This window comes from Trichosurus vulpecula, chromosome 1 (genome assembly GCF_011100635.1).
Source record: "Trichosurus vulpecula isolate mTriVul1 chromosome 1, mTriVul1.pri, whole genome shotgun sequence".
Classification (NCBI taxonomy): domain Eukaryota; kingdom Metazoa; phylum Chordata; class Mammalia; order Diprotodontia; family Phalangeridae; genus Trichosurus; species Trichosurus vulpecula.
Window position 1 is genome coordinate 473674322 of NC_050573.1, and position 13153 is coordinate 473687474.

The 13153-nt window shown below is 37.4% G+C and overlaps 1 protein-coding gene across 2 annotated transcripts in view; it reads left to right on the forward strand.

Annotated features, from left to right (window-relative positions):
• Positions 1–4075, forward strand: part of FAM174A (family with sequence similarity 174 member A) — a 48881-nt gene extending 44806 nt beyond the window's left edge. Inside the window, exon 3 of one of the 2 annotated variants that reach the window (XM_036742017.1) lies at positions 3434–4075. In XM_036742017.1, the coding sequence (XP_036597912.1) occupies positions 3434–3437 (4 nt within the window). In that variant the 3' untranslated portion in view covers positions 3438–4075. Of the gene's footprint in view, positions 1–1112; positions 1198–3433 lie in introns of those variants that run through there. The other variant, XM_036742016.1, reaches the window with a different exon arrangement.
• Positions 4076–13153: the final 9078 nt, after the last annotated feature.

A 13153-nucleotide genomic window follows, 5' to 3' on the forward strand; every position in this document is an offset into this window, starting at 1 on the left:
CTTACCATCACCTGTAAACGCACCATCTCCATGTTCATGAACTCTGAAATACCTTATCTGACCACAGCCCATTATCATTTCACCCCTTCTTCTACTTTAAATTTCACAAACCACCTTCTTTCTCATCTTGACCTCTTATTTCACCCCTCAGTTCTTTCCCAGGCCATCACTCCTGCAGTAAATATGCTTTCCTTCCTTCACCTTCTTGATTTTTTGGTGAACTAGTTTATCTCAGCCTTGAATCACTACCATCATTTGCTACCTTTGCTCCTACATATGTGTTGCATAACAGAGCTGCAGAAAATCACAAAAATTTTCAGACTGAGTCCACTATAAATTTATGTTAGATAACCTCAACTGTTCCCTCACTATGGTAACACCATCCTTTTATACTTCCTCAATTAACTCACTATACAGCTCACCACAGCAGCTCATCCAAACCTTTTCATCCTTCCTCAAACCTCCCATGGCTCCTTCTCCTTCCTTCTGTCATTTGAGAACCTAGTCTTATATTTCACAGAAAAAGTTAAGGCCATTCTCCCAGAGCTCCCTCTTCTTTCCTATTCCTCATTTCTCATTACTAAGATGCCTTTTTCTACTATCTCTGCCTTCATTCATGTCTCACTTGAAGAGGTTAGGGTTGCCCTTCTCACAAAAGCAAATGCCACTACATGCTCAAGGGATCCCATTCCATTCCATCTTCTCCAGCAGATTATCTCCTCCATCTTCCCATACTTTCACCTATCTTCATTCTCTCCTTATCTGCTAGCTGTTTACAAACATGCCTGTGTTTCTCCCATCCTCAGAAAACCCTCACATGATCCAAGTCCATTTCCATTAGCTAACATCCGATATCCCTCCTCCTTTATTTTTGGCTAAACAATTTGAGTGCCTATAGTGCCTGCCTCTGCTTCCTTTCTTCTATCACTTATAACTCTTTGTAATCTGTCTTTCAACTCCATCATTCTTCTAAAACTGTTCTCTCCAAGGTTATCAATAATCTCTCAATTACAAATCTAATGGCCTTTTTTTTTCAGTCCTTATCCTTCTCCACTTCTTTGCAGGCTTTGAAATTTTCGATCACTTTCTCCTTAATACCCCTGTCTCTCTAGGTTTTCGTGATATTACTGTATCCTGGTTCTCCTCCTACCTGACAGATTCTTCTCAGTCTCCTTTGCTGAATCCTCTTCCAGCCCACTAAAGGTAGGTATCCCCCAGGGTTCTATCCTGGACTCTTTTCTCTTCTCTCTCCATTCCATTTCACTTGGTGATTTCAGCAGCTTCCATGGTTTCAGTTAGCATCCCTATACTGGTAATCCTCGGGTCTACTTATCCAGCACAAACTTTTCTTCTCTTCTGATCTTCAGATTCACATCCCCATTTGCCTGTTAGACATCTCAAACTGGATGCTGTACATAGATATCTTAAATTCAGCGTGTCCAGAACTGAGCTCATTATCTTGTTCCCTGAATCCTCACATTTCCCCAATTTCCTTATTATTGTTAGGGGTACCACTATCCTCCCGTTCGCCTAGGATTACAACTTAGGTATCACCTTTGAACTCTCACTTTCACCTCCCTTCTCCAACCTGTTGCCAAGTTCTGTTGATTTTACCTTTCTAACAGCTCTCATGTGTGCTCTTTTTTCTCCTTTGGTGTTGCTACCATTTCCTTCAGGACCTTCTGCCTGGTTACGATAACCTGCTGGTTGGTCTCCCTCCTTCAAATCTCTCCTCATTCTAGTCCATCTTTCAGTCAGCTGTCAAATTGATATTCCTGAAGCAAAGATCTGCCATCCAATCCAACAATCCAATGAATATTTATTAAGTGCCTCTGATGTTCCAAGCACTGTGCTAAGTACTGGGGACACAGTTAAGAAAAACATAGTTCCTGCTCTCAGTAACTTACAGTCTAAATCGAGTGGGGGGAAACCTACAAAAGGAAGTAATAAAACAGGGACATAGGGCACAGTTGAAACCGGGCAGAGGAGCAGAGGCAAAGTGGACTGAGCTTGAGAATTCAGTTTCTACCCTCTATACAGGAAGGCAATGGGAGGATTTTGGTACTCCATCCTCCAGCCCTCCAATCAAAGGGGAGAGGAGTCTGAGGAAGTTAATGTCAGTCTGGTCTTGAGTTAGTGGTGATGAGATTAGAAGTGAGGAGCCCGTGGGAGGGGCATCTTGTTCCTAAAGTTGAAATCAGACAAGACTACAGATACAAAGTGGAATGGCCATGTCATCTCCCATTCGGTAAACTTGCCTCCAGTATCAACTATAAAATCCTCTATTTAGCATTCAGAGCCCCTCACAATTTGGCTTCTTCTACCTTTCCAGTCCTCTTGTACCTTACTCACTCTCAGGTACTTTGTGGTCTTGTGACTAGCCTCCTTGCTATTCCTCATAAGAGACACTCCATCTCCAGATTCTACTGTTCCCAGGCCTGGAATACTCTCCCTCCCCATCCCCAACTCCTGACTTCCCATCATTTTTTTCAAAAAGCCTTCTTTCATATCCCCTTAATGCTAGTTCCTGCCTTCAGTTGATTATCTCCAACTTACCCTGTGTGTAGCTTCTATGTGCGCAGTTGTTTTCATGTCGTTTCCCCTATTGGGTGCAGGATACTTGAGAGCGGTGACTATCCTTTGCCATATTTGTTTCCCCAGTGCCTGGATACTTATTGATGGACTGATTTCTTTTTAGCACATAAACATTTCAAGATTCAAACACAGTTCTAATTCCATTTGTTGCTAGGATATATTGTTTCTCTGACAATAGTTAAGATTATGAAGACATAGGATCCTAGAAACTTAGCATTATAGGCAAATTCAATTCTAGGAATATTATTTGTCCAATACCAAATAGGTGGGAAGAAGGTATTCAAGCATTGCTAAGCCCATAAAACAATCCTGTAAGAATATTAAAAGTCATTACAACAAAACAATCATTATCTAGAAGATACCTTTCAACATAATTCTTGAAAGCCCCAGAAATCAGGTTAAAATTATCATCATTATTATTATTTATTCCTGTAAACCTCATTGGTTGACATTTAAAGCAACAAAAATCTGCTTTTTACTGTAATTGTTTACGTAGCTAAAATTTATTAGTGTTTTATTATTTAGGCTAGTATAACAGAATATCTGTTTAGAAAAAATAAACTGAATAAAAGTGAAAAGTTTTAAAAATCTATAGATAAGTTTTCATTTGCCTATAATCATATAGTTAAGATATATATCAAAATGGTTGCATTTGATAAAATTGATAAAAATAATATTAGCACATATAAATACTTAAATTTCCTAAATTGATAACTTTGATTACCTAATTTTATTTTTTGCTTCCCACCTCCATAAAATTTGGGAAGTAATAGAACTGTACTTAAATGTGTAAAAGAAGGAATATTTAAAGATTATTGTCTACTTTTTTTGGTTGCAGATAAGAATGTGCCTTTTAATGAGAAAACTTCATTCATTGGTGAACATCAAAGGAAGAAGCTTATGATTAAGGAATAAGAAGCCAATATCAGTCACAGCATGGGGGGTATTTAAGTTATGTATATTATGACCTTTAATTTGTTGTTGAAATTAATACTGTATCAGTTTGTTGCATCTTTGTGTGCGTATATATATGTATAGGAATGTTCTATTAATGAGCTCAAATCTGAAGAAAAAGAAATGCAGTATAATAGAAATCTACTTGAAAATTACCATTAAAATAGGGTGTTTTCAGCTTTGTTTTCTTTACTGCTTACCATAATGTGGTGAACAGTTTCTGTTTATATGCTAATCAGCTAATATTAATTGTTTTGCTGGTGTAATGTTTTAAGTAATTATCAGTTGTAACTACCCACTGAAGTACAAATTCTCTAATTTGATTTTTTTTCTCCAACAAAATGTATTTCCCATTTTTGGGGGGAAATGCCTGATGTATTGCTTGGTTTTTGAGTATTTTTTAACTACATAACTATATGAGCTATTGTATGCAAAGCAATAAATGTGATTTTAAATTGTTTTAAGTGTTCTAAAAGGAATATGAAAGGCATTTTCATTTGAAAATAAAAGTTTATTTCCAAAATAACTATAAGTTCTGTGGTATTATTTCAATAATATGTATTTCTCCTAGTTTCTAAAAAAGTTTTGTGACAGTGTTACATATTACTAACATTGCCATCACGTATATCATAAACTTGAATATATGTAAAATATACATTTCGAGGACTTAAAAAAAAAGATTTTGAGACTTGAGATTTTTTCAGAAATCATTGAATTTCAAAGATTTTCCACCATGTGTTTTCTTTACATATGTAGTCAGATGCAGTTTCATGTACTACAATGAAAAACTGAGATAATTGCAAAAACAGTAAGGGCAGTGGCCGTAGTGATCATTGACATTTATATATTATTTTAAAATTTGCAAAACATTTTGCATAGATCATCTCACTTCAGTCTCACAAAAACACCATGAAGTATCTATTATATGATGGCATATATGTTTTATAATGGCTATTATTTATAGTAGCCGTTATCACCATTTCGCACTCTTCACCTCTACCTTTTAGGTGCCCTAGTTTCCTTCAAAGCTCTGCTCAGGCATGAACTACTTGAGGCTTTTCCTGATCCTAGCTGCTAGTGCATTCCCCAGCCAAAAAAATATCTTGTGTATACACACACTCACATATAGGCATACACATATAGATATGTGTGTGTATATATATATATATGTAATTTAATGTTTATACATATACACATACACATGTATGTATGCATATGTACATACCTATATATTATTTAATATATACATACCTATCTCCCCTGGTGAACGTAAGCTCCTCAGGCCCAGAGACTTAATTTTTTTCTTTGTATTCCTGATAGCCAGCACTGTATCTAGTACATGGTAGGCCCTTAATACTTAATGGACTGATTGAACTAAGCCTTAAAGGCAGGCTGCAATAGAATCTTTGGAGGCCATGTAGGTAAGTACCATTCTCCTATAAGGAACCAAACCACAGGTAGAGCTTCAGAAGGGTCCAGAATCATTAAGGCCTTCAGCATGAGGATGAAGCCTTCTGCTGCACGAATGCTCTAAGGTAGAATGGCTGCATGTTCTCCAAGAAATTAACAAGCAGAGCTACAGATGTCTATGACAGGTAATCCAAGAGGGTCAGAGGAAGAAAAGCTTAGTATTTGGTATTCTCTACTGGAGGATACTTAGGTGGCTATTTATGGATAACAGCAACAGAGAGTTCTTATCTTGAGATCAAAAAGAAAATATGCCAGTTTCAAAAAGTCAGCTGACCATAATCCCTGGGTACCCTAGACATAAAATCCTAACTGAGCAAGGAGGGTTTGGGGTAGTCACCTGACACAAAAACCAGTTTGGATAAAGGTAGGAGGACCAGCACTAGTATGTGCCCCAATTATAGTTACAAATCAGCTTGAATTTATAGTAGGGATGATTTGCTAGGTTTATGGAGGCAAGTCCTAATTAAAACTTGTTTCATCAGCCAAACCCATTATAGTGGGAAAACTTCATTAAAAGCCCTTTAATTTTCCCAAACTACTCCATATCACTAAGATCCAGCAGTGCTGTGTCTTTTGGTCTATTGCTGATGTTTATCTTCTTAGAGCACACTTGAACCTTAATAGGATAGTCAGGGCTCACGAATCATAGGCCATTCAGCATTAGCATCTTGTGAGAGTGATATTCCCAGTGAGCTCTTTGACAGGGTCAGTTGGGCTTCCTAGATTCCTCCTTGTGAGGACTTGGACATGCAACATCTCAGTTGCTTGGTTTGCAGAGGATTTTTTTCCTTTGTGAATTTATTGTCCCTTGCTAGTCCTTTGAGGAGCTCAATTCCATCTTCTGTGAGCCCACAAAAGATGAGCAATCTGGATAGTCCTCCCTATGGACAGCTATTAAAGAGTCCCTTTATGGTCAAGGATTCTAAAGCCTTAACATCTAGACCGGTGCTTCTTCAAGCCTAAGATGGGTCGCAACCCACAGTTTAAGAAGTGCTGAAGGGGGTTATGAGTGGAAAAACTTTAAGAAACTCTGATCTAGACAATCAAAGGAACCCCTTTGTGGAGGCAGTCAGGGAAAGAACTTGACTGATGTATATTTGAGTGGACTATGTTAACTTTCATCAATAACCTAATATTCCCTTAACTGAATGAAATAATGCTATATGCAGACTTTTTCTTATAGCCATCCCTTTATGATTGAAACCCACTTTGTCTCTAGCACCCTGAAAGATGTTCCCTAAAGTATTATGTTTACTTTTTTCCCCTAGATGGTTTGGGTAAACATCTCTGAAAGTCAAGGAGAGCTTAGCAGTGGATGGAGGGATAGTGGAACCTAAGCATATGGAAGAGATTAGAGTAGGGATTAGGAGAGGTAAATCAACAATTAATTCTGCCTGCCTCATGGATAAGGGGGAAGTGTGGGGGGAAGGGAGCAATGGAACCTTGAGGTAACCAGAGAACTTTGGGAATCATTACATTCTGGGCTTTCTTATCCTAGAGTTTCTTACCATCCATAGGGCCTTCCCACCCTGGAAAATCATTATGCCTCTGGAACACCTTCTTCTTATTAGTCAGTTTCTCATGGAACCTCCACTTGAAGGAAACTGCACAGACCCCATGTGTTCAGTTCTTGGTTTTCACCTGGGCTCTATTCTTGACCCTCCAACTCCTTTCTCTACCATGCTTCCCTGAAGGTACCTTCTCCCCACCTCCCTGTATTCCAACTTCCTTTTATCTTCCCCTACTGGAATGTAACCTGCTTGAGGGACATGATTGTCTTTCTTTTTCTTTGTTTTTATGTTGTTCTAAGTGCCTAGCCATACTAAGTGTTTAATTAATGGCTTATTGAATTGTTCTAGAGTGAGTGATTTTTTTGACCCATGAGTAGATGTCACCTATGAAGTGGTAGGTAAGTGGAGAATATAGAATGAGTATCAGAATGAGAGGAAGAAAGATGTGATCTCAGGTTAATGGACAAGTTATAACCAAAAGAACTTTATGCTCTTCTATTTTTAGATTGTTTTTGCAAAACAATCTTTTGCCTTTTGATTTCTGGTGCTGGTGCCTGATTTTCTTTTGCTGGTTGAAGTCTATTAGTAGCCCCCAGTTCTCTTGTGACTTTCTGATTAGTATGAGATTTGGTAATACTACAATTGTTATGACTTTTGGGAGGGCACTTGTGGTTTTGGCCTGTGAGTTTCTCTGTTTGAAGTATGACTTACAAATCTTAGATGTTTTATTTGTTAGTACTTAGAACCAAGATTTGGTGCATTTGCTCACAGATACAAAATATGGTCCCCATTCCATTTTGGCTACAACAGGATTGAGATCAAGGGGTAGAATACCTTAGGCATTGTTTATTTTCCCCAGCCTTTGAGCTTTAAATGATTGGGTATGATACATGACTTTTGTCATTTAAATGCATGCATAGTCTTTAGTCATGAAGAATAAAACAAAAAAAGACTAAAGATAGACTAAACACTTTGGCCAACACTTTTGAGGGAATCTTAAATTGGGTATTATCAAGATGAAGGGTAGGGAGCCAAGATGGTGGAGTGAGGCAGGAACTTGGCAGAGCTCTCCCAAATTCCTCTCCAAACAACTTTAGAATAAGGCCTCAGAACCAGTTTTGGAGCAGTGAAGCAGTTTTCCAGCCTAGGATGTCTTGTTGGAGGGGAGTGTGGTTTGGCAAGCAAGCTAAACCAGTGGGAGGCTACACCTGAGGGCATTTGCGGCAAGGACCTGGGCCCTGGGGCAAACCCATCAGTGAGGCCCCATTCCTGATGCAAACCAGCAGAAAGGTGGCCTGTGAAGATCAGGATAATGCACTCTTCACCCCAAGAGCAGAGTCCAACTTTTATATAAAGTAAAAAGTCACAAAGTGGGCCGAAAAATGAGCAAAAAAGGAAAAAACATCCTGACCATAGAATGTTACTATGGTGACACAGAGGATCAAGGCACAAACTTAGAATAAGATAAGTGTCAAAATGCCTATGTGTGAAGACTTAAAAATATGAATTACTCTCAGGCCTAAAAAAGAAAATGGAAAAGCTGAAAAAGGATTTTAAAAATCACATAAGTGAGTTAGTAGTTAAATTTGTAAAACAATTGAGAGTAATGCAAGAGAATTATGAAAAAAGAGGCAACAGCTTGGTAAAGGAAGTATAGAAATGGAGAAAAAAATACACAAAATTTATTGAAGAAAATAACCCCTTAAAAAACAAAATTGGCTAAATGAAAAAGGAGGTACAACAATTCACAGAAGAAAACAACTCCTTAAAAAGTAGAACTGGCCAAATGGAAAAGGAGGTACAAAATCTCACTGGAGAAGTATTTCCTCAAAAATTATAATTGGACAAGTGGAAGCTAATGACTCCATGAGACATCAAAAAACAATAAAATCTAAAGAATGAAAAATTAGAAGAAAATGTGAAGTTTCTCATGGGAAAAACAACTTTTCAGGAAAGTAGATCTAGGACAGATAATTTAAAAATCATTGTATTACCTGAAAGCCATGATAAAGGGAAAATGTATTTCAAATAATTATCAACAAAAACTGCCTTGATATCCTAGAACTAGAAGGTAAAGTAAAAATTGAAAGAATCCACTGATCACCTCCTGAAAGATGAAATGAAAACTCCCAGGAATATTCCAAATTTCAGAGCTCTCAAATCAAGGTGAAAATACTTCAAGCAGCCTAAAAGAAACAATTCAAATATTGTGGAGCCACAGCCAGGATTACAAAGGGTTTAGGAGCTTCTACACTAAAGGACCAGAGGTTGAAAATATGATGTTCTGGAAAGCAAAGGAACTAGGATTGATTACAACCAAGAATCACCCAATAAAACTCAGTAGAATCCTTAAGAGGGGAGTAGGGAAATAGATATAGACAATGAAAGAGAAAACTTTAAAGCATTCCTGAGGAAAAGATGGAGCTGAATAAAATATTTGATCTTCAAATTTGAGACACAGGAGAAGGATATAAAGGTAAATAGGAAAGAGAATACATAACCAATTCAATAAGGTTAAACTGTTTCATTCATACATGGGAAGATGATACTTATAACTCTTAAGAACTTTATCATTATCAGGGCATTTAGAAGCATACATAAACAGAGGGCAAAGGTGTGTTGGCTTTGATGGGATGATATCCTAAAAAACAAAACAAGATTGCACTAGGAGAAGACAGAACAGAGATAGAGTGGGGTAAATTATCTTACATAAAAGAGGTACAAAAGAGTTATTATTATGGAATGGAAGGTGAGGGGTGAGGGGTGGGCAATGTTTAAAACATACTGTCATTGGAATTGGCTTAAAGAAAGAATAACATACACACTCAGTTGGTCATAGAACTCTATCTTACCCTATAGGGAAGTAAGAGGGAATGGGGATAAGAGAAAGGTGAGGGGGGCGGAGCTGATAGAAGGAAGGGCCAATTCAGGGAGGCAGTATTAAGAGTAAAACACTGATGAGGAGGGACAGGGTGAAAGGTGAGAGAAGGATAGATGGAGAAAATAGGATGCAAGGAAATATGCAGTTGTCATAATTGTAAATGGGATGGACTCAGTCATAAAATGGAAGCAACAGAATAGATTAAAAACCAGACTCCTGCAATATGCTGTTTACAAGAAACATTTGAAGTACAGAAACACAAAGTAAAGATATGGAGATAGTGCAGAATCTATTCTGCTTCAGCTGAAGTAAAAGGAAAAAAAAAGCAGGACTAGTAATCAGATCTCAGACAAAGCTTAAGCAAAAATCTAATTAAAAGAGGTAAAGAAGGAAACTATCTTGCTAAAAAGTACCATAGACAATGAAGTAATACCAGTACTAAACACACAAACAAAACAAATGGTATAGCATCTAAATTTTTAAAGAGATTAATTGAGTTCCAAGAGGAAACAGACAGTAAAACTGTACTTTGGGGACCTCAACTTTCCCCTCTCAGAACTAGATAAATCTAATAAAAAGTAAACAAGAAAGAAGTTAAGGAGATGAATAAGATTTTAGAAAAGTTAGATATAATAGACCTTTTGAGAAAATTAAATAGGAATAGAAAAGATTATGCCTTTTTCTCAGTGGTACATGGCACCACCACAAAAAAATTGACCATTTATGAGGGCATAAAAACCTCACAACCAAAAGCAGAAATACTAAATGCATCCTTTTCAGATCATAATGCAATAAAAATGCATTCAGTAAAGGACAGTGAAAAGATAGATTAAAAATTAATAGACTGGAAACAAAATAATCTAATACTATAGAATAAGTGGGTCAAAAAACAGATCATAGAAACAATAATTTCATTAGAGAGAATGACAACAATAAGACAACATACCAAAATTCATGAGATGCCACCAAAGCAGTACTTAGGGGAAATTTATATTTCTAAATGCTTACATCCAAAAGTTAGAGAAAGAGCAGATCAATGAATTGGGCATGCAACTAAAAAAAGCCTAGAAAAAAAGATCAAATTAAAAATTCCTAATTACATACCAAATTATAAATCCTGAAAATCAAAGGAGAAATTAACAAAATTGAAAGTAAGAAAACCATTGAACTAATAAAAACTAGAAGCTGGTTTTATGGGGGGGGGGGAAGGTAAAATAGGTGAACCACTGGGTATTTTTATTTAAAAAGAAAGAAGAAAACTAAATTACCAGTATCAAAAACGAAAGGGTGAATTCACCACCAATGAAGAGGAAATTAAAGCAATTATTAGGCACTATTGTGCCCAATTATTTACCAATAAATCTGACAATATAAGTGAAATGGATGACTATTTACTAACATATAAATTCCCAAGATTAACAAAAGAGGACACAGAATACTTAAACTAAACAAACTATCAATGAACATCCTAGTGATGTTCCTAGGGATTCACTAGCAAACATTTAAAGAACAATTAATCCCAATAATATACAAACTATTTGGGGGAAAAAAGTTGAAAGAGTCCTGCCAAATTCCTTTTATAACACATACAATTTTGATACCTAAACGAGGAAGGAGCTAAAACAGGAAGAAAGCTAGAGACCAATTTCCCTAGTGAATGTTGATGCAAAAATTTTAAAATACAAGCAAGGAGATTACAGCAACATATCTTGATGATCATACACTGTGACCAAGTGGGATTTATACCAGTAATGTAGGGCTAGTTCAATATTAACAAAACTATCAGCAAAATTCACTGTATCAATAACAAAACCAAAAGAAATCATATGATTATCTCAATAGATGCAGAAAAAGCCTTTCACAAAATAAAAAACCCATTCCTTTTAAAAATACTAGAGAACATAGGAATAAATTGAACTTCCCTTAAAATAAGTAGTCTTTATCTAAAACCATCACCAAGCATGATGTTGTATAGGCAGTCAAAATGGACTCTTAGCACTTAATTCAACCAAGTGCCCTTGAAGAGTTTGGTCTTTATTTCCTTGACTAAATTAGGAGTCCTTTATGACCTCCTTGCCTAAAGAGAAAGCCTAGTTTACATGGGTTCAAGTGATATGTTTGTGACATCAGAGGTTTTTAGACTACATGGGTTTAAGTAGCATTTTTGTGATGATTTTGGGTCACATGGGTGAGTCACATGTGTCACTCACCCTTGACCCTGAAAAAGATATAAAACCAGAGGTTGGCTTTCTCTTTTTCGGAGCTCTGAGCTGCAGCAGTAGTGATGCGTGACTGAGCCAGCCATTGTCGAGCTCCCAGCTGAACTCAGATGTTGGTAATTATGAATTGTATTTGGTCTGTTTATAAATGTATGTTTTAATTTGTTTGTATTTGCTCTGAAGTTCAGGGTGCTGGCTTTTTCCCCTGAACTAAGTGAATGATATGTGTATGCTGGATTAAAGTAAGATTGTAAACCCCTTAACGTTGCTTTCCCTGGTAAAGCAGATCAAAAGAACCTGGGCTTGCAGCATTCTGTGAGCTGGTTGTTGTTGGCTGTACACCCCCACAGCAGCTGCTGGCCGAATTGTTGAAACAGATCTCTAATGGAAATGACCTAGAAGCCTTTCCAGTAAGATTAGAGGTAAAGCAAGGATGCCCATTATCACCACAATTATGCAATATTGTACTAGAAACACTAGTTAATATCAATAAAAGAAGAAAAAGAAATTGAAGGAATTAGAATAAGCAATGAGAAAAGAAAACTGTCACTCTGCAAGTGATATGATGTTATACTTAAATATGATGTTATAGCTTAAAAAGCTAGTTGAAATAACTAACAACTTTAGCAGAGTTTCAGAATACAAACTAAAACCTACATAAATCATCAGTGTATATATATATACCTACATATAGGTATATATATATACATATATATATATATATACCTACATATAGGTATATATATATACCTACATATATATTACCTACAAAGTTCAGCAACAAGAGATAGAGAAATTCCATTTAAAATAATTGTAAAGTCTGTTGGAGCTAGCTGAGACAGAAGCACAGAGCCTGCAGTAGGAGTAGCAGGAGCTACTCCTGGAGCTATTAGCCCACAGTCTAAAGGTTTGAAACTCACCTTCTTGAACTTCAGGGAGCCATTATGACTCAGTAAACTCTAAGACTTCTAGTCCTTCCCTTGAATAAACTCAGAGAACACTGCCCTAGGAGAAACCCTTGAATAGAGGAACAAGAAGTAGGGGTTCAACAGTCTTTTAGCTGGAGAGGCCCCTCTTGCTGTTACAGAAGGAGACCAGGGTAGGAAGGGAGACATCCCAGCAAGCCCCATTTTAGCAGATCAGTGGGAGTTCCTGAGCCTCAGTGGGTGGAGCTGGCAAGCACCATCACCAGGCCCTATGTGTGCCTTTGCACAGCCAGGGGAATTGGCAAACACCAGTGCAAACAATGACTGAGACCACTTGTGCTGTATAGCACAGTCCTAGAGGAAGAGGAGACTTCAAGCAGCCAGACCACCCCTCCCCAACACCTCACACTGACCCCCTGGGAAACTCAGAAAGACTCCACTGGGCATCAATCCTTGACACACCCCAGTCAGCTTCAGCTCAGCATCAGGTGAGCTGCAGAAGTATTTAGCTTCTAGCTGACAAAACCAGAGGCCACAGCACACAAAGCCAGTGACCAGGCCCATAGCTCCCAACACAAGAAGGTTGTGAGAGAACCC